Source organism: Notamacropus eugenii, chromosome 1 (genome assembly GCF_028372415.1).
Source record: "Notamacropus eugenii isolate mMacEug1 chromosome 1, mMacEug1.pri_v2, whole genome shotgun sequence".
Taxonomy (NCBI): Eukaryota; Metazoa; Chordata; class Mammalia; order Diprotodontia; family Macropodidae; genus Notamacropus; species Notamacropus eugenii.
The window spans coordinates 144,572,685-144,595,964 of record NC_092872.1 but is presented as its reverse complement, the minus strand read 5'-3'; the positions used below and the strand labels follow the sequence as shown (position 1 = coordinate 144,595,964).

Below are 23,280 nucleotides of genomic sequence, written 5' to 3'. Positions count from 1 at the left end.
GAAGAGAGGGCAGATTGGTGATAGGGGCAGTTAGAATGCTTGGCATTTTGGGGTGGAGGGAGGGGAGAAGTGGTGAGAAAATTTGGAACCCAAAATTTTGTGGAAATGAATGTTGAAAAGTTAAATAAATAAATAAATTAGAGAAAAAAACATTTAGATCCATAAGCTTGAAAAAAAATAAAAAATAAAATAAATTAAAAAAAAGAATTAAAGCAAAAAAAAAAATTGTGTAAAGTTTAACTCATTGGACTAAGAAAAAAATTGAAATGAGGGAGCCAAAATTATATGACCCTAAACTATCTGAGGATTTAATGTAACAGTTGCAAAAGCCTACAGTATCATTTATACCACTATATTTATCAGTAATGATTTTCCTCTATAACTTTCGCATTTGGGGACATGTCTGTGTAACACTGAGAGTAACGTAAAGTACATACTCTTCTATTTCCCCACATTACATACACTATAATATGAGGTTCAATTATGGTTCTTTAAGTACAAATTTCAAAAAGACCATTTTGCCTTACTTTTGAAAAATGCAGTTAGTATGAGTAAAAGTGACAAAGGACTAAAGAAAAGTATTTTAGCGTAACAGAAAAGCAAAGACTAACTCTGGAGGTTAAAAATAAGAAATATCAAGAGTATCCAGAATAAATTCTTGTTTGTCTTATAAATTAATACCTAAATCTGAATGGAGTCAGGTGAGGACAATCCTGAGATATAATGGCCATAGTAATTCAGTGGGACTGAACACTGGTCTTCAAACACATAATAATATAGTCATAGAATTTACAATAGCATTCACAGAATTTAGGAATCAAAGGGACCTTAGAAATCATTTAGCAAAACCTCATTTTACACATGAGGAAACTCTTACCCAGAGAGATTAAGTAAACTGTCCAACATCATATCACAGATACTAAGTACAACGCTAGGATTCAAACCTGGGTTCTTTACAGTAGCAATTCTAGCATTCTTCCAACTATACTATTCATCATGATCAGTAAAAAACCGGGGAAGTTCAACATCCTCCAGCAATCTACTTCAGGGATCCTCAGAGGTTTATATCAACATTTTAGCCTTACTTCACTGACTTTTACCCATAGATTCCTTATAACTCAGAGGTAAATGGTGCCCCCGTTGTCAGAAATGAAAAACGTTGACAATCTGTGTGTTTAAATAAACTATTATGAAGTTGTAATTGATTATAGCACAAGTGTAAAGGGAAATTATGAATCATTTTTTTTAAGGAATCAATTATAATCAAAACATTCTTTTCTTGAAATGGTCCTGCAAAATCAATATAGACTGATAAATATGGAACCTTGATTGAAACTTCTTGGTCATTTTCCATGAGAAAAACAGGTGTCTTCTGAAGTGAGTTATTCGAAATAGGAAGGCATGCATCAAATTTCATTATTCTTTTCAACATCAGAAATTACAAGTCATGAAACATAATTTATAGTCAGTGATTTTATATAAACAATTCCCAGAGGTACTACTTTTGGCCAAAATAATGTGCTGATTTCCTTCTAGAATAATTCTTATTAAACATATATTATCTAGCTTCCCTGATTTCATTCAAATCTGAGCTCGAATCTCATCTTCCATTAAGTTCTTTCTTTGCTATAGTCTGTTCTACACAAACATACTGGTTCATTAGCCTCCATTTATACTGTATATATCTGGTATGTACATGGTTTTCTGCATGTTATCTCCCTCATCAGAATTTCAACTCCTTGAAGGCAGGAACCATTTCCACCCCCCTTCCTCTTACTTTGCTTCTTAAGTGTGTAGCACAGTGAATGGCACACAGTAAAGGATTTAATAACTACTTGATGACTTCACTGACACGTGTGTTGAAAGTTTCTCAGACACTTGAGAAGACAGAGGATTTAGAAAAAATAAGATTCCTTCCCCTCAGGGAGCTTAAAAATCTAATAGGGTAATAAAACACACACACACACACACACAGATAACTACAACACATGTCAATTACATTGGAGAGGTGTAAAACAGTGCTAGGTGAGATCTAGAGCTGAATGATCATTATTTATTTTGGAGAGAAAAAACAAATTAGCAAAGGTGTGGAAAAGGGATAGAAATTGAATTGGGCTTTAAAGGACAGACAGGAATCTGATAGACAAAGGGGGAAGGGAGAACATTTTACATATAGTGAACAGTATGAAAAAATATATAAAGGTAGGATAACCAAATGGGATTCTCCAGTAATCTGCATATCATTGTTTGTCCTGACTTTTTGAAGGGGACCACGATATTAGGAAGGTGATGCCATGACTTGCAAGTGAATTAGATTTAAGTGAGGGAGGGCTGGGCAAAGTCACCAGCCTCACTTCCTTCCCCAGAACCATCTGGGTGCAGCGGCAAGATACCAATCAGGATGACTGGAGAAGGCCCTGGATATCTTTCCCAGGTCTCAGTTTGACTGGGACAATGCCCATTTGGTGATTAAGGCTAGGTAAGAAATAGACAAAGAATGGTCTCTTTTACCTAGTTAAAAAAAAATCAATCTGGGAGGGGGAAAATCCTCATGGTTTCAATATTACTGAGTAGTAAGCAGTTGTGTTATTGCTACAGATAGCCCCAACATTGTAAAATGATGCCTCAGACGTGTAAGAAACGTTTAACGTTCATTACAACACTATACTCCATAACCTGACTAGGTGCTGGTACATCTGAATTAATACGGGAATACAGCGAAGCCTGCATTTTCTTTTCTATTTAACTGGATAGTAAAAGCTCAAGGGTCAGAACAGGCTGGACATCAGAGATCTTCTAGTAAAAGCCTTCATTTTGCAGATGAGGAAACTGAGAAAGGTTAAGTGACTTGCCCAAGGTCACAAAGGTAGTAAACAGTAGAGCCAAGACTTAAACACAGGTCCTCAAAACTTCAGTTTCTGTGCTCTCTGGTGCCTAGAAATGCAACTTAAATTACCTAGGACCTTCTCTTGGGCCATTATAAATGTCAAATTTATTCATGAGCTGCTATTGGTTTACTTTATCGTGAACACTATCTAATAAGAATGATAAAAATAATAGATAACTCACATTGATAAACTGAACTCCCTTTAAGGTGTATAAAGTGCTTCCTCATCTACTGTGAAGTAGGTGTTCAAGTTTATTATCATTTCCATTTTACAGATGGGGAAACTGAGACTCGGAGGAGTTACGTGACTTACCCATGGTTAAATAGCTAGTCAGTGTGAGAGCTGGGACTTGAATAAACCTCTTGACTCCAAGTCAGTACTCTTTCCACTGTGTTGGGCTGCTTCTCACATAAGCTGATGCAATATGTAATCCAAGAAATCACTTGTTTCTTTTCAATAGGAGTAAACAGTCTCTGTATGCAAGGATCTTAGGATACTGGCTGACTGACCAACTTTTCAATATGTTCCCATATAATTAGTTTTTGTGAGTGCCAGGTTATAGACAAGAGTCACTTCCCCTCCACCCACTACCCACCCCCACAACACAAGTAATAAAAATTTATTGAGAATTCCTAACAGCAACTACTTTCTCCACAATTTGAAAGGAACCCAGTTAGAGAGGAAATCCCTGAGAAATAACAGTCCTTATAGCCTAGGCCCCCAACAAAATACACATAGGGAAAAGAGCACCTGTCATTCTTCATTTATCCAGGTTTGGTGAGGGGTGGTAGTAGAGGTTAGGTTAAAAGTCACATAATGGTAGGGTGGAATATTTGAGAGTGGAATGACACGGTCTATGGCTATCTTATTGCCAGGTAAAATGTAACGAAAGTAAAAAATATGCAAAAGACAAATAGACCTTCAACATGTCAGAACTTTATTGCCATAGAAACTATTCTATGGAAAAACTTCATCCCCAGAAATCACCGAAGTATATACCTATATAGGAACTCGAGGATAAAATACTAGCAGAAACTAAAGCAGAATAAAAACATTACACCACAATGATCCTGGTATACATACATAACACAAATCTATCTCCTCTGCAAAAGGACCACAAAGGCAGAACTTCTTAAGTGTGTAAATACAAATGTTTGTGTGTATTAAAACTTAAGCTTAAAGATTAATAGTCATATTCCTCATTTTCTAGGAACCTAGATAGTTTCTTTAAGTGGCTAAACTGTTTAATACTGTTTTGAGTGTGTCTTTTATGTTTCTGACTAGGCTAAACTTAAGTAATCCCTAAAATATTTAACTTTACTAAAAGTTACAAGTCTACAATTTCCTAAAATGTTCTACTTCCATACAGAATTTAATTTTTAATTACTTCAGTTAGATATGGTCTGTACTGAAAAGAAGTAGCATTTTACAAATGACAAAGTATAAGGGAACATTTAGATAAAGTTAAAGTTATCTGGTTTACATACTGAATAACAAGCTACAGTACTTACAGGACTTGAAAGAAGAGGTAATCCAGTTTGAGGATGGAAGGCTTTGGTTGAGGTTCCATCTAATGAATGAAAATTACGTTTTCGCCAAACACTTGAATGCTTCACTGATATAGTTCTCTGTCAGGAAAGAATATCATGTCAAAAACCTCAGTTTCAAGACTCATTTTAGTTGAAGTCTGGTCCTAGGCAGTAAATCTGCATTTTCTCAATATTACATGAACGGTTATTTACAGGATTTCAAAAATGTCTTTTTGCCATTTAAAGTAGAAGCTCCTGAATCATCTTAGAGAAAACTCTAATCATTATTTTTAGAAACAGAATGAAGAAATTCCTAAACAATTTGAATAAAGTAATTATAAAATGACTTTACAAAATATTTGACCTTAAAAAGGCAGATTCACAAGTATAATGTAAAAAGAGTCACCACCAAAGTATACGACTATGACTATCTTCTCCTCTTCCTCTTTCTCTACTAGACACTTAGATGACATTTTGTTTTACAAAAAAATTTTTTTATCATTTAATCATTAGAGGATGGAGCTGTTGGAGAACCAGAAAGTTCCTGTGTCAATACACATAAAATTTCTTGGACACTTGAATCTATCACAAGTGAAGCCCTAACTACCAGGTTCAAAGAGTGGTCTTTATGGATAAAGATATTTTAAAAGTGGCAAATTTGAGGCTAAGGTTGGATTTGTGACAATCATAGTTTTACAAGACAGGGACATAATGAAAAAGACAGATTTTAGAGGTTCAGGATCCTCTCCCTATATGACAAAAATATATTTTAGAAGACAGGCAGGAGACATAAGAGTCCTATTTTTTTTAAAAAAAGGCACTCAGTTCAGGATAAGAACAGTAAAGAAACAGCTAAGTCATTGGGGGAATCTGTTGTTGTTTACGTTTTTTTGAAGATGAAGGTTTGCTTTGTAAACACCTCTGAAAGGAAGGAAATTTGAGATGGACATAGCTTTTAAATACAGACTAATTCTGACATGTCTATGATGATGTTAGATCAAGAAGGAAAGAATATAAAACTGAAACATATCAATAGCTTTGGTCTGGCTTGCCCATCTAAATGGACACACAGAATTCCACTAGAGTCAGCAGCTAACGCGCTAAGTTGAGTTTCCCTTCTGGGCACTATTCGTGCTCATTTAACAGTCCTGGATTCTAATGAACAGCAGCAACAACAGCATCACAGAACAACATGAAATAAAACACCTGATGATTTTGTACAGAGAATCCATATGGATGACATTCTGAAAGCACAGACCACATGGAAGAACATCTGAGGTTCTGACAGGAAAGGAACTGCATAATATACCTCCTAGAAATTATGAATGTCATTATCTTGCAAAAGATATTTTTAGAAATGCAGCAGTTCACATGATTTTTTAAACCAGTTTTACTCCTTGACCTGGTCCCTACTGTTCACCCAAATAAGTTATCTGTCTGAGGGAAAAGACTATTTATGAAACGACTACTTGTGACTATTACTAGATTCTATATATATGGTAAAAAGAAAATTTAAAATCACACTTTTTATGTTTGTTTTTTATTCTTTTTGATAGGACATGTGATTTCATCATGATATGGAACTCGCAGTGAGGCCCTCTTGTCAATGCAGTACAGCACCTGCTCTGGTGGTCCAGGTATTAGGAGACTAGTTGACTTGTCCAATGTCACATGCCTGGGTACATCAGAGGTCGGATTTGAATTCAGATTTTTCTAACTCTGAGGACCAGTTCTCTAGCTACTATATGTTATGGTACGGTGTTTTAAACAAAAACAATCAGATTTAAGAATTAGGTTTGAAATCCAAGTTATTACCTACCAACACTTCTGTATTTTTCAGTTGTTCACACCTAAAGGAGCAGTCTTCTCTGATTTTTCTCTGAGAACAGTTTTGAGATTCTTCATCAACTGGATCCTCATTCTCATCCTGTTCTGTTTTGAATTGGCCTGGCTTACTTTTACATTTGAAAGTCTCAGTGTCCTTTTCCTGATAGTTTTCTATGCTAACAAGTTGAGTATTTTGTTTACAAGTCTTGGAGGTTTTAGGGTCTTTGTTTGGGCACTTGAGCTCATATTCATGCAGATGATCAGATGCTGGCAACATAAGAGATTTTACTGAACTGTCAAGTGTCTTTGAATTATCTAATTGGTGGCTGTGAAAAGAATCTGGATTACTAGTCTCACTTTTTATTGTTTTTTCCTTATGTTGATTTTTGTATATCTGTTCATCAATATTGCTAGAATTTGAATATTGTTTATCAATTCCATTACTAATTTCTTGATCTTTAAATTGACATCTGTTTTCCAACCTGCCTGGTGATTCTAATTTAATTTCTTTGCCATAAGATGCATTTAAGCAAGACAACACATTTGTAGGTTTATTTTGTATTTTTTGAAATGTGCTTTGGACAGTTTCACTAGGATCTTCCTGACGTACATTTCTTATGATTTGAGTTTTCAACGGTGTCTTTAATTCACTGCATTTAAAAGAACTACAAGATTTATCAGTAATTATTATACTTTTGCCTTCACTATTGTCTCCTGACAAGGACAAATCTTTATTAGAGAAGGAAATGGAGTTTTCCATGCTTTTCTTCAGCAAAGTTTTGTCTTCATATGAACTCCGAAAAATTTTTGAATGAATAGAATTTGAGTCATTCATGTTGAATGAACGTCTAGGGATATGTGATACAGACGAGTCACAATGAATCAAGTGCTGGGCAATCCTTGCAATAACTTCTTGTCGTTCTTGAAGTAGGGAATCTATCAAAGGATTAGTCTCACCAATGGATGGCCGAGAATAAATGTTACTGGAAACATAAGAATCACGGTGAGAGTTTTCTGGTTTTAGCCTTGTTTTCCCCTCACCACTGTTTTCTGAGGATATATATTCTGAGCTAACAAAGGAAAAAGAGCTGTTTTCCTTATTTTTCTTTAATAAATTTTCATTTTCATATGAACTCCGGAAAATTTTTGAGTTAAATGAACTGGAATCTTGCATGCTGAATGGACGCCCAGAAGCATGTGAAGTGGTTGGATCACAGTCAATCAAATGCTGAGCAATCCTTGCAATAACTTCTTGTCGATCCTGAATTAAAGACCCTATTAAAGGATTGGTTTCTCTTGAAGGCTGCCGAGAACTATGATTACTACAAACATTGGGATCACCCCAGGACAACGATTTTAAAGTTCTCCCTGATGTTTCGAATGATTTTGCATCTCCTGTAGCATTAAAACACTGCACATTTGACTGACAGGTCCCAAGATCAGAATCAACACCTGGATATAGTTTGAAGTTTTTGACAGTTGTGTTAAATTCTGGAGTTACGGATTTTTTTGCACATAACAAACCTTCAGGTACTATGGTCCAAGTTTGTTTGCTACACAGATGTGAAATGTGCATATTGCACTGCTCTACTTCCTTGGAATTACAACGTTGATGAGTTTTCAGTTCATGTTCTTGAATCCTCTTTTCATAAAATTCAATGTTAGTATGAATACTACAGGTCAAAACTGGGTAACTGGATTGTCGAGGCAAGGACTGAACGCTGACTTTCAAGGCCACATTGTGAGAAACGTTGGGAACAGGAAATACATGCTCAGTGGGAGTCTGAGAAAAATTCCACTGTAAGTCAACATCAGCAGCACTGATTCTGAAACAAGACAGATAACAAATGTTAAATCAATATCCATACAAGTTGTATACTTTTAGTTACTTATCTTGTATCAATATAACATCAAATACAGAGAGGCGTACTCTGGATTCATTTAATTCTATGACTTCCTCTACTGACTAATTTTCTGTCTACTGAGCAATCCCCTTCCCCTTATTGCTAACATTTTAGTTTGCCTAAATGAGCAAGCCTTTTACTTCATTGAAATCTAGGTGATTCAACTGAAATATCTCTTAATTTCCCTGCTCTACTTCTTAAAACTTCCCAGTATTAACATCTGTTCTCACCTGCTTCCTCACTATTTTTCAAGGAAAAAAAGTCTATTTTTTGCCAAAACTAATCCCTCAAAAATTAAAAAGAAAAGTACTCCTATCTCCTTGCCTTCTCTCTGGCTAACGAAGTGCTCTTTCATTCCTATAATGCCTTCAATCTATCTCTTTCCATTAATTCTGTCCCACTGTATGCTTGGATATTTCAAAAGTCTTTTCTCATTTTTTCTGCTTTCATTTCACATCTCTCCTGTCTTCAATCACCTAATTATCTAAAAAATAAGCTTATCTCAGATATGCCTTACAACCTATGGTCTTAACACCTTGCAATTTGATTTCTATTCCTTTCACTTTCTTTTATAACTTCTCACAGAAACAAAAATCATATCTAATGTAAGAATTGTCAAATCCAATACTCTTTTCTCAATTCTCATTTTCTGTGATCTACCTACAACATCTGACATGGTTAATCAAACATTCTCTCTGAATACTTCCCCTTTGTTCCTAGATATCACATTTTTTTTGACTTCTTCTGGAAGATTAGACCTCCTTTGTCTCCTTCACTACCTTCCTTTTCTTTTGCACAGGCTTGTGGAATCATAAATTTGGAGTTAGAAGGAGCTGCTGAGATTATCCAGCATATTTTAACACCTTCATTTTATATGTAAGAAAACTGAGACACAAAGAGGTAAAGATCACACAGGTAGTAAGAGGTAGAATCAAAATTTGAATATCCATCCTTCTCACTCTGGAGACAGTACTCTTTCTAGGCAGCTAGCTCACCACTAGTTGCAGTGGACAGACTGCTATACTTAGAAGATTTGAGTTCAACTGCTACCTCAGACACTTTCTAGCTGTATGGCAAATCAGTTAGTCTTTATTTTTGCCTCAATTTCCTCACCTGTAAGAAAAGGATAACAGTACCTACCTGCCACGGTTGTTGTGAACAGCAAATGAAATGATATTTGTAGAGTGTTTTACAAATGTTAAAGCTCTGCATAGATGCTAATTATTTATTATTTATGCCCCATATTTTCTAAGCCATTTAAGGTATAGGAGTACCTCTAAGACAGGCTTTTTTTTTTTTTTTTTAACATTCTTAGTGTCACGGAGCCCTCTGGAAGTCTGGTGAAGCCTATGAACCTCCTCTCAGAATGTTTTATAAATACATAAAATGAAATAGATTACAAAGAAAACCAAATCATTGAAATATGTTTATCAAAATATAAAATAACTAGTATACAGAATCCAAATTAAGACCAGCCCAAGCTTTTGTTTTTAGCTGTCTTCTCTCTCTTTTGGACACCTCATTCTCTCTCACACCTTCAATTACAACCTTTATAAAAGTGACTTTCTAAGTATATTTTTCCAACCCTGCCTGACTTATCTTCCTGAATTCACTATTTGTTTCATTCAGTTTCCAAGTTCAAAACCTTGCTGTTGTATTTTACTCTTTCCTTTCCTCAGCTCCCAAATCCAATCCCTGGTGTACCCTCCATGCTTCAGTTTAGTAAATCTCAGCCCAAATCACCCAATACTGCTTACATGGCTGCTCCTCAACTTCAAAATATTAGTTATTTGGGTATTATGTCATATACTCCTATAAAACATATTACTAAATTCACTCATTTTACAAAAATAGAAACTAAAGACCAGTAACTGACATGTCTGATGTCAAAGACCTAGTAAATAAACATTTATTATTGCTTTCAGGGATGCAAACCATGCCATTCTGATAAACAGTATAAAAAACAGGATGGATAGTGAGTGCTAGACATGGGGAAAGATTTATGGGCATATATAATATTTTATTTACTACTAAGTTTATCTGGACTTGGGCAGCTAGGTGGCACATCCAGATGGATAGAGTGCTGAGCCTAGAGTCACAAAGATTCATCATCCTGACATGGCCTTTCAAATATGGCCTCAGACACTTCCTATGTGTGTGACCCTGGGTAAGTTACTTAACCCTTTTTGCCTCCGTTTCCTCATCTGTAAATGAGCTGGAGAAGGAAATGGCAAATTATTTCAGCATCTTCACTAAGGAAACCCCAAATGAGGTCATGAAGAGTCAGACAAGACTGAAACAACTCAAAAATAACAACAATATTTGGACTCAGGTCTACAAAGACAAGATAGTATCAACTATCTAAAGGTGTCAATTAAACATTCCTTCAGAAGCTTATAAAACTAGCCTGCATTTGGAAGTTTTCCACCCAACTGTTCAAACTAAATCTAGTTTGCAAAAAAAAAAAAATACATATAAACAATTATTAACGTTCTAGCTCTTATTTTTAAGGCTATCAGAGACAATATAAACAGGTAAATTTTCCTAACAATGGAATTTTTAGAATAGAAGAAAATTTACAAAAGTTCAGTAGGAAACCAATGGAATTACATTGATGTCTATTTCTACCCCTGACATACCTGTAAAGAATATTTCGTGGAATAGCACCATGGGAAACGCTCAGCCAAGCACTTAACTGAGAAAAAAAGACAAAAGACCGCACAGCCAACAGAAGGGTCTTCTCCTCAATAAATCGATCTCCATTTCTAAATGCAGTAGAAAAAAATCAAGTCTTAGAAAGCATCATACAAGAAAATGTCGAATTTAAGAAACGTAGGCTATCAAGTGAACCAAATTTCTCCAAATAAGTATAACAAGAACAAAAATCATCTTATCAATTTTGCCTTGATAATATCTCTCCCATTTATCCCCTCCTCTGAAAGCTTCTACCCTCACTCAGGTCCTATAGCCTCATTCCTCTATCATCCATCCTCCATAGAACTGCCAAACTGAAATTCCTAAAATACAGAACTGACCCCATTATTACTCTTGGTCTCCGTTCTATCTACTTATCATCTAGGATAAAATACAAATTTCAGTCTGGAATATAAAGACTTCCAAAATATGGCTCTTACCACCATTCCCTGGCATGCACTGTCCACACTGCTGATCCCTGTGCACAGCGTTTTGTTTCTTCTTTCCATGCCTTTAAGCAGATGGTCAGCCCGTGTGGAACACTGCCCTAGCTCCCCTAGGATACCTAGCTTCCTTCAAAATGGAGCCCAGATTCCCTCTCCTACAAAAGACTTTTCTTGGTCCCAGTTGTTAAATGCTGTTTCTTTGACAGATCTGTTTGTATAACTTTGTAGACACTTGGCATTTACTTTTCTGGGCTTATATTGTATCCTCCCAGTAGATTTTAAGTTGCTTGAGGGTGGGTACTGTTGAGTCTGTCTTTGTGTTGCGGATACCTAGCATATTGCCTTATACAGCAGGTGCTTTTTAAAGGTTTGTGGAGTTTTAATTGAGTGGGGTGGAGAGACACCAGCAAATCATCAAGTCACACAAGTATACTGTAAGTCTTTTTGGAAAAGATGATTCACTAATTAATTGTAAACACATATAAAGACATGACACACTACCAGTATGATATATAAAGAAACTAATGGAAAACTGTTTTTAAATCAAACTAAATTCCACCACTGTGATTATTTTATACTGTACATAGTGGTAGTTATGCAAATGTGAAAATGTTAAGTTCAAAAATGGCCTAAAGTTTTAGAAATAAAACTCAATCATTTTCCTTTGTCTATGAGTCTGAACTTAAAATCACAGACAATACTTCTCTGCATCTATAATCTAAGATAAAATTATAATTAAAGTTGTTATTTTGCAACCCAGTGCAAGGAACACTATCCTGCCAAAAATTATCACGTAAACAATAGCAATAAAGAAATTATTAAAAGTGAATGTGACACACATACATATTTTACTTTAAAATTTTTGAGAATAAATAAATGAAGAGAAAACACAGAAAACCAAACTCCACAACTTACTGTCGAGGAACTGGCTCCAAGATCCACCTTTCTAGTAATAATGCATCCTGTTTAATTGCAGGATCATTTAAGTCATTCCCCTCTGTATTAGGCCCATCATCACTATAGCAGCAGTCTGGAAGGAGCATCACTTCTACCATAACTGGAAGATTGTTTTTCCAAAGCAACATAACCTCTGACCTGGTTCGTCTGGCTTGACGACACTTAATAAAATGACACAATTAATTAAATAAAATGAATATAAGCAATTTTTTTTAAAAACAAGATATTATAGACATATATGTGAAAGATGATTCAACTATAGCACCGGATGGCTAAAATACTTATATTTCCTGATCTAACAATGAAATTGGATCCCAACCCCCCAAAACAACTAGTCTGGAGCAGGAATTACAGTTGTGTTTCTCCACAGAGCAAAGTAAATTTCTTATCATGTTAAGGTAGTAGGTAGAATTTCTAGGGACAGCAGGTTACTTTGCTCTCACAGCAAAAGTACAGCTTTTCTTCACAGGCTATCACACAAGTCCCTCACTGAGAACTCTAGCTAGAATAACTTATTCAAATAATTTGGTATAAAAATGCTATCTAGAGTATTACATGTCTCAACTAAGCCCAGAATATTTGATTATATTTAAATGAACCAAACACTAGGAAAAGCTACATGGGCAAAGTGGGTAAAAATCTGCCACTGGAGCCAGGAAGTCCTGGGTTCAAGACTGTCTCTGATTCATAATGGCTACTCTGGGCAAGTCAGTTAACTTATTAGTACTCTAAGTAACTCTCTAAGACTATAAGTTACAGAAAAGGTGCTGTACTTCATTGTAGAGAAACTCATCAGGGATTTCCCTATTTTTATTTAAATACTTGGAAATACCTAAAAAGCACATACTAACTAAACACCTGCCCATATTAATTTTATCCTCATCTTTTATGTAATAAATTATACAACATTTTACTATACTTCTATATACTAGTATATACTATAGTATATACTATACTATACTTCAACAAAAGCAAGAAGAGACACCTTAGAAAAATCTATTAATCTGAGTTTCAATGTCATCTATAAAATGAAAGGGAATGGATAATTTCTAACTCTATGACACGTAAGTAATGTATTATCATAACAGGTAGTTCTTTACCCTGTAAAATGGAAGAATAGATAATATAATACAATCTGAAATAGAAATCAACCTATTTTACCTTAAATACTCAGACTGTGGCCTATTTAATATAAGCTAATTTCTCTCTCTCTTGTCATTCTGACTCAGATTTACCACTAAACAAAGACAACTTGTGCTAAAACCTTTCTCCCTACAGAGAACAGCAAGCTGGATCAAGACATTTGTATTGGATTTATAGCTAATGGTGACCAGCATAAAATCAAGGTAATAACACATTTATATAGTCATACCTGGGCCAATTTATCACTGCATTCATGTTTTGCTTTTACTGGATAACTTGACTGTGCTGGAGGGCAATGAAAGCTTTCAGTTCGACCTTTCACAGAACATTCAGGTGTTCGGCCTTCTGTAATTAACAAGGCCAGGGAGACCAAGAACTCCTCTGCATCATATTCAAAGTATTCATCTAATGTATCTGCCATGAAAACAGATAAAAAGTTTAATATTAATAGATCTTTAAGAAAAAAATAAATCTTTTGAGTATCACTCCTCAAAATGCTTTTAATAGGATGCAATATTTCAATTTCAAGAATATTACTTATTCCCAGTATAGGAAAGTAAAGAAAAACATGATACCTAGGTTCCAGTTCTACAACTGATTTAATGTGTACCCTATATAAGATAGATATTCTTTGTGTGCCCAATAAAAAAACAAACATTCTATGAACCTATATTCTATGAGTATATGGTGTATACGGAATACGTGGTATATATGCCACAGGTTTTCTCAGACAGTACCAACTTCAAATATTTCTCTTTTATCCCCACAAATCATCAAAATTATCCAAGAAATGCCAAAATTTTGGCAAATAATGTATTTTAAGGGAAAGAAGGCATATTTCTCACAAGAACTCTTTGAGGTAGTAACTGAAGTCAAATGACACTATATGCTAAATACTCGTAAGTTTAAAAAGATGGAAAATCACTTCATCAACAAGACCTTATTAAATACTTGCTATATGTTAAGTACCACATGAGTACTTAGGGATACAAAACCAGGGGGAACAATGGTCCTTGCACTTAAGAAGTTAGCCCTCTAATATGGGGAGGCAGTATGCAAACAATTAACATTCAAGACATATATATCTCAGAGGGAAGGCACCATGGGGAGGTTGGAGGAGGGTACAAGGAGTTGATGATGATAAGACTGTTAGAGCTAAAATTATACACTGGAAAATCATATGTACGGAGATGATAACTGAATCTGTAGGATAGAACTAGATCACTAAGGGAGATAGCATAGAAGAAGAAAGCCTAGAGCCTAGGTGATCAAAGGACCTGGGTTTAATTCCTGGCTCCATTACTCTCCACTTAACCTATGTGAGCCACAGCTTTCAATAAAATGAAGGAGTTGGACTAGAGAACCTCTAAGGTCTCTTTATCGCACTAAATATACATTCCTAGGAACAAACAGAATAAAATATTATAAAAACAAGTATCAAACTGAGTCTAAAGAATACTGTGGAATGGGCTGGGACTCTGGAGCAGAGTAAGACTACACCTGGGTCTTTGGATGATAGGTAGGAATAAGGCAAAAGGAGAAAGAAAGACATTTTAAAGCAAGGATCAGAGGCCCAGAGGCAGGAATACAGGAATACACGTGAAAAGAACCTGATACTAAAGACTAACTAGTTAGGCACAGGAGTCTGAAAGGTTAAGACTGGGGCTAGATTGTGGTAGGCTTTCAATGCTAGCTAGGCTCAAGAAGATGGACATTGGACATCACATAATATTGATGAGAAAGGGAGTGATTTAATTAAAGTAGTATTTTAAGAAGATTAATGTCACAATAATAGTCAGGATGGATCAGAAGAGGGGGAAACTCAGACAATTGAGAGGATTTGATAATTGGCTAAACATTAACTATAAAATTTTATACCTGGAAGCAACCACAGAGGCCATATAATTCAATTCCTTCCCCCTCCTCCATAGAAACAATGGTCTAAAGAAATAAAATGACCTTCCCAAGGTCACATGACAATTTGAACCTAGATCTCAACATAAAGTGCAATATATTCCTTCCACTACTAGCTCCTACTATTTGAGTTGACAAAATTGTAAGGGGTCAAGGAATGAGTGAGTAGAGAGAAAATGAAAAACAAGTGACATTAACTATATCATAAAATTATTTTGGCACCCCCACCCCCATCACTGTCTTGCTGTGGTAGAGGGGCTTACATAGCTTAACGAAACTATGAGCTATGCTGTGCAGGGTTACCCAAGATGGACAGGTCATAAAAGAGAGTGATCCACTGGAGAAGGAAATGGCAAACCACTCCAGGATCTTTGCCAAGAAAACCCCATGGACAGATTTAAAATGATAAAAAAAAAAAAAAAGGAAAAAAAAGATATGACATCTGAAAATGAGCTCCTCGGGTTGGAAGGTGTCCAGCACCTTATTGGGGAAGAGTAGAGAACAAGTACAAGCAGTCCCAAAAGGAATGAAGCAGCTGGGTCAAAGTCAGAAGGAAACTCAACAGTGGGTGAGATCAATGGTCAACTGGGTATGGTCAAACAGGAGACAAAAAGTCAACATCAACATCCTGGATGTCAATGTAGGTAGGAATGGGTGGATTTAATTCAGTGATCATTACATATACTACAGTGGGGAAGAATCCTTAGAAGAAATGGAATAGCCCTCATAGTTAATAAAAGGGGGAGAAAAGCATTGGGATATAATCTTAAAAAGATGACAGAATGCTGTATGTTCAAATCCAAGGCAAACTGTCCAACATCAGAGTAATACAAGTCTATGGCTCCAACCACTGATGCAGAAAAGGCCAAAGTTGCTCAATTCTATGACCTACAAAATCTTCTATAAATAGCACCATAAAAAGATGTCACATTCATCTTAGGGGATTAGAATGCTAAAGTAGGAGATAAAAAGATAATCAGAATAGGGAAATTTGGCTTCGGAGTACAAAAATGAAGCATGGCAAAGACTAATAAAGAGAGTTTTGTCAAGATAACTTGTTGATCACAGCACTCTTTTTCAACAACTGAAAAGGTGACTCTACACAGGGACATCATGGACTTCAATTTTAATTAAGGGAAAACCGTCAGACCACATCCCTTATGAAGATGAAATGGGAATGATGAATATATTTAAGGGATCAGGTCTGGTAGACAAAGCACCTGAAGAACTGTGGACAGAGATTTGCAATACTAATATGGAAGGCAGCAACAAAACACATCCTAAAGAAAGACAAGAAGGCTGTCTGAGAAGGCTTGACAAATAGCTGAGAAAAGAAGGAAAACAAAAGGTAAGGGAGAAAGGGAAAAAATATACACAACTGAAAGCAGAATTCCAGAGAATAGCAAGGAGAGACAAGAAGGTTTTCTTAAATGAAAAAATGAAAAGAAATAGAAGAAAACAACAGAATGAGAAAGACAAGAAATCTCTTGAAAAAAATTAGAGGTAATCAAGGGAAACTGATGCAAAAATGAGCATGATAAAGACAAAAATGGTAGGGAACTTAACAGAAGTAGAAGAGATTAAGGAGAAGTGGCAAGAATACACAGAAGAGCTATACAAGAAAGATTTTAACATCACTGATAACCATGGTGATGTGGTTACTGATCTAGAGCCAGACATCCTGGGGAATGAAGCCAAGTGGCCTTAGGAAGCATTGCTAACAATAAGGTTGGTGGAGGTGATGGAATTCCAGCTGATCTATTTAAAATCTTAAAAGATAATGTTGTTAGAGTAATGCAACTAAATATTATAGCAGATTTGGATAACACAACAGTGACCACTGGTTTGGAAAAGATCAGTTTACAGCCCAGTTTTAAAGAAGGGTAATGCCAAAGGATGTTCAAATTATTGAACTATGCTCATTTCACACACCAGCAAGGATTTGCTTAAGGTTCTGCAATCTAGGCTTCAGCAATACGTGAACTGAGAATTACCAGAACTGCAGGCTGGTTTTCAAAGAAGCAGAGGGGTAGGAGTTCTAGAAAACATCGACTTCTGCTTCATTAACTACACTAAAGCCTTTGACTACGTGGATCACAACAAAATGTGACAAATCCTCGAAGAGAAGGAAGTACCAGATGATCTTATTTGTTTCTTGAGGAACATGTATATGCATCAAGAAGCAATAATTGCAATCAAACATGGAACAACTGATTGGTTTAAGAGTAGAAAAGGAGTATAACAAAGCTATTTATTGTCACCTTACTTTTTAATTTATGTGTAGATAGGAGTTATTTAAGTATTTGATTTCCTGTTCTATTAATCCTGGCAATTCATTTTTTTGTAAATATTCACCCATTTCATTTAAATTGTTAGTTTACAGACATATATAGTTGGGCATATTAGCTCTCAATAACAGCTTTTATTTCTCTTCACTGGCTATGAATTCACCCTTTTCATTTTTGGTACTGGTAATTTAGTTTTTCTCTCTTTTTAAAAATCAAATTAACCAATGGTTTATTTTTTTAAACCAAGCGCCTAGTTTTATTTATTCCTTCAATAGATTTTTGTTTTGTTTTAGTTTTCAACTTAAATCTCTTTTGATTTTCAGTATTTCTATTTTGGTGGTAATTGGAAGACATAATATATTCTTCTAGTTTTTTCAGTTGCAAGCCCAATTATAGTTGATCTGTTCTTTTCCATAAACATAATCTACAGGAAGCCTTTGATCCCCTGACGAGATATTTTCATCTTGACTCTGCTTTGTCTTTTAATTGATAATAAGAACTATGACCACTATGTATCTTCACCAATAAATCATTTAAATCATTTATTTCTACTGCTTAGAGTGCTATGGAAAATCCCGGGCCAGATTTTTAATGAATGTATATATATATATATATATATATATATATATACACACACACTCTAATACAATTATTTCTGGGGGGGTCTATTGAGGTAGCACTTACTGACTTATCTTGTGGCCTGAAAAAGATAATGCATCTCCTAAAACACCAAACTAATACTTATGGAGTAGCTTGCCCTACCCTACTTATCCACTAGGATTCTTCATCTTTAAGGATAAGAAAATACTGAACCAAAAAAAGAAAAGACACTATTTAATTACACAATGCAAAAACAAAATCTAATTGCTTTTGATAGGTTCTAAGATACATACATGAACTAAATAGATAAAAGGGATTTGAAAGTTAAATTATAAATATAGTTTCTGGGAGCACTTACTTGCTTTGGCCCAGTTATTGGATTCCTTTGTTTTAGTGTTTTCCTTCACATAAACTAAAAATGATAATAGTTGCCATTCCGCTATATCATGAGTAGAGTTAAAAGAGAATTACATAAAATATGCATGCAAGAAACTTGCTATATGCTACATAAATTCATATGACTATATAATAACCCAAATAAGTTTTATTGTGAACTACCATAGCTGTCCACTCCCATCCCCAAATCTTGATCATGGGGTGGCATACCATGAAATGAAGAAGTCTCAGAATTTTGGTCATACTACTGAAGCAATATAGTTAACCAGAATAAAATTTAGGTGATAATCTCTCTAATGGAATATATGAATCAGTGTATCTACTGATATGTGATTAGGAAAGTTCCATATGACTTCTTGACAAATTTTTGGCATTAAAAACTTAACAAGAGTAGAGGAATTGTTACTGGTTCATGAAAACATAGTGCAAGGAGGAAACTAAATCAGGATTTAGAACATTTGAAATAACTTCTTAAAAAACCCCACACACATTCCAGACATAAAAATAAGTAGAGATCAACAATATCTTACTTATGAGCTAAACACCAATTTTTGCAGGTCATCTTATATCATAGTAACAACATGATTTCACAGAAAATAAGTTTTATAGCAGATAAATATTCCAAGATGGTTAATAATTAGATAATCAAAAAGCTAGTGAAGTTCATACTTACTGTATTTCTTCTCTTTTGACACCTTCTAAGCATAATCATCAAAACTGTTTCATACTGGTTAAAAAAGATTTATATATGGAATAGCTTAGAGGTAAGAAAGGAAGAAGATAAATATTGTAGAATATTTTGGGTAACCTTACATAGAATTTCAGGCTAAATAATTCTAAATATTACTAAAATTTCCGAAAAAAATGTAGATGCACTTTGAAAGAACAAAATGATTCAGTTTATGTTTCCCAAATCTAAATAGAACCAAAAAGCAACTATGCTTTCGGAGTTCTCTCAGTCATGAAATAAAGCAGAGTTGATTACTACAAAACTGACTGCCATAATATGGTAATATACAATAATAGCTACAAAGCAAGCACACCTGAGACTCAGTGTTCCAATAGAACTAGACTCTAATGATGCTACTGAAAGAAAAAAAAAAGCATTAACAGCAGCCTTATTCTTCATACCAACAAACTGCTCAGACAGTTAAAAGATTTACTCATGAAAAGTTAAACAAAAATATTAGAGAAACAAAAAGAGAAAACTCAAAGAGATAGGATAAAACAATACCAAATGAACTACGAAGAAAGATTACTATAGTTGGGTTAGTCAGGGAAGAAATTAAGATGGTTTAAATAGGATTTAGATAAATTATAAGAATAAGAAGATATAGACCTAAGCAACTGGGAGGTAAAACTGTAGTCTGTTGGGAGTCTAAGTTTGGCTTTGTAGAATAAATAGTAAGACAACATACTGGATGCTACTTTTATTAGAGGATAGAGACTGGGCCTAGAGGAAAAGGACAGGTGATTTAAAATTTTTTTATTATGAAAAAGAAAAGCCTAAAGCATGAGATACTGTAGTAGAAGGCCTCAGGTAGCAACAGAGAGGAACAGAATGGAGGCATTGAGAGAAAGAATATGTAAACAATTATTTACAAACAAGTTACATAAAAGAGCACTTAGAGATAATCAATAGAAGGAACGCACAGAATTAAGGAAGGATCAGTAATAGCTTTTTGTAAAATGGAGAGCTTAAAGGAAGCTAGGAGATGGATATTGGGAGGAGAGAGAACATTCCAGGTAATGAGGAAAGCCAGTGAAAATGCCCAGAGTTGGGGCAAACTATATCTATTTTACAACTTTTCTTATGGGCAGCCTTATTTTTGAAATCCAAACCCTGAAGACTACTGGTATAGTATTCTCTTCCTCATGGATGGAGGTCAATGACTCAGCATGTGTAAGGAGTGGGGAGGAGCTAGCAGGAGGGAAGGAACAGAGATGCAAGGTTCTTTTAGCTTCCATCTTTGAAATGGGATGATGATTGTTCAATGCCAATCTCTTTTCAGGCTGCTGACTCTGGAAAGAAGCCAATGTGAGAGGAGCTGGTAGTGTCTATAATGGCTCCATCCTCAGCTCGCTATACCAGAAATTTCATAAAATTTTCTCCTTGGGTGAGATTTGGAACTCTCTTTCTTGGTTGAACTGAGAGAGCTCCTTCATTCTGTACTTTCTGGTATATATTCTTACATGTATACCTTCTCTGATTTCTATTTTGAATAAAGGGGTTTCTTTGTTATTTGCATCCATTGCAGAAATAGCATGTGGTGAAAAGAAAGTCATACCTTGTATATAAAGCTTGGGGATCCCCTTTCCCCATTAATGAATAGTGATGAGGAGTTTAGCTAGAACATTAATGTTACTTTCCCTAGACTAACAATACTTAAGAGAAAAAATAATATATAATTCCAGCCAAATAGTCCCTTCTCTACTGCGGAGAGCAGGATGACTGAACTCTGGTCCCCACCTCCTGATTCTCCTCCTAGCAGGACTCAAAATCACCCTTATAGAAAGGTCAAGGAGAAATTACCTCAGAGATGTCTATTCTTGCCTTCTTGCAAGTCATATCAGAAGAGCAACATTACATAATTTATGCAAAAGTATATATACACTTAAGAAGAAAACTAACTATATTTCAACAAGGGTGTTTAATCAGTTGCTCAGGGCCACAAGGCTGAGAGTGAGCCACTGTACTCCAGAGATAATTGATATTTTTGAGCAGTTCAATGAGTTAACTAACTTAGCCTCACTGAGCACAGTGCCTGAAACATAGTAAATATTCAATAAATTTTTACGGGCTGACTTAACTAGTATAGAGGAAATAATAAAAATTGCTGGGTAACTGCATCTGGTGTCTTTACTTTTCCTGACAGAACTAGGGGTGGGGAAGCCATGATTTGTTCTGTGAAGTTTGGATTTAGTCAAAGGGTTGCCCTTGAGGACCTAGAGGGCCACACGCTGCAAGTTCCCCACCTCTGGAATATACCCTATTCCTGGGCCATGAATACATTATCTTTGCCCTCGTCCCTTTTTTCCACAAGATCTCCCTTGAAGTGGGTCTGGCCTGCAAAACCTTTGCATTGTATTCATTACAGAAGAGAACATGGAAGTAATCTTGAGAGAAGATGAAGAGAAGCCTAGATTACACACCTTTACAAAACTAAGAGAAACTTCTCTATTTCTCTTTACATATTTTAAGCTTCTCTCCAATCAATAATGCATCATTACTAATATAAAATATTGTGAATTATGGTGAATTAGCTAATAGTAATAGTGCTGGCTTAATAAGAACCCTTCTTTAATTTCCAAAGTAAGGTCACCAAAGAATCTGGGAGGGACACAGGAATTCTCATTTATTTCTGTAAACTCAGTAAACAAAATAAACACAAACCTGAAAACTTACCAGTTTTAGGGTCTGAATTCTACAGAGAGTAAGTAGAGAAAAAGGCATCAAAGTTAAGAAATCATCCAATTAGGGGAGTGGGGATGGAGCCAAGATGGAGGAGTGAGAGCAAATACTCACCTAAGCTCTAAGACAAACTCCTTCAGATACCTCTAAAAAGAGAATCTGAACAAATTTTTGAGTGGCAAAAATCCAATAGGAGACAAAGTGTGGCAGATTTCCAGCCCAGGACAGCCTGGAAGGCTGATGGGAAAGATCTGTTGCATGGGGATGGAGGTGCGCAGAGCACACAGGTTGTACCAGCCCGGACCCTGCCATAGCAAAGCTAAGCCAGAATCACCTGGCAGTCTAAAGCTGTGCAGCTTCTCAAACACACCAGCCCAGGATGGAAGGCCAGTGAAAGTGAGCGAGAGAGAAGTGTAGAACCCCAGGTAAAAGCAACAACCACTCCTGAGATATCAGCCAGCAGATTAAATGTCTGTAAGTCACCTACTTGAACTTCCAAGAGCCAAGATGGAGGAGTGATCTGTAAATGCTATCCCCCTTCCTTTGTCGACCTTGAAAAACCTAGAGAATGTTTCCCCAGGAAAAATCCTGGAACAGTGGGATTGGCTGAAGGGGTAAACAGTCTCTTAGCCTGTGAGGCTAGGAGAATCACAAAGGGAAGTCCCTCTTGCTGTGGCTAAAGGAGACAAATGTAGGACAGAAGCTATTCAAGACAGCCCCATCTCAGCGAACCAGGAGGAGATCCTGAGCTCCAAGGTGGTGGAGCCCACAATCACCAACACCAACACCCCAGGTGTGCCTCAGCACAGCCAGGGTAATCGGGAAGACACTATTGCAGATGGGGTTCACTAACCGCTGAGCCTGCCTGTGCTCTAGCTCAGGAAAGGAGACATCTTGGACTCAGACCACCCCTCCCCCACACCTCTTTCACTTCTGGGGAAACTCTGAAAGCCTTCACCTGGCCTCTGCTTTGGCACACCCGCCAGCTCAGCCCCAGGTAAGCTGCAGCACATTAGCTTCTAGCTGAAAGAACCAGAGGCCCAATACACAAAGCCTCAAGTTCTAAGCACAAGAACCATGGGACTGAGCCCCCTGTGCCCCAGAAGCAGAAATCCACTCTAAAAGCCAGGAAAAGGGTGATCATCATGAGCTTTAGAAAGCAAACTAGAAAAAAAAAAAGACCATAGAAGCTTACTATGGGGACAAGGACCAAAACATGAATACTTAAGAGGCCAGTATTGAGACTGTACTCTCATCTGAAATTTCAGAAAGGAATATGAAC

General features: G+C 36.0%; 1 protein-coding gene across 4 annotated transcripts in view; it reads right to left on the bottom strand.

Annotated features, from left to right (window-relative positions):
- Positions 1–23,280, bottom strand: part of ATOSA (atos homolog A) — a 114,547-nt gene that overhangs the window by 27,716 nt on the left and 63,551 nt on the right. For all 4 annotated transcript variants that reach the window (XR_011968429.1, XM_072616281.1, XM_072616272.1 and 1 more), the window contains exons 3-7: positions 13,618–13,802; positions 12,204–12,406; positions 10,788–10,913; positions 6,237–8,070; positions 4,400–4,516 (exon numbers count right to left, since the gene is read on the bottom strand). Coding sequence is in view for 3 of the 4 variants with exons in the window: in XM_072616281.1 (XP_072472382.1) it covers positions 4,400–4,516; positions 6,237–8,070; positions 10,788–10,913; positions 12,204–12,406; positions 13,618–13,802 (2,465 nt within the window). In the remaining variant the exon portion in view is untranslated. The remainder of the gene's footprint in view (positions 1–4,399; positions 4,517–6,236; positions 8,071–10,787; positions 10,914–12,203; positions 12,407–13,617; positions 13,803–23,280) is intronic.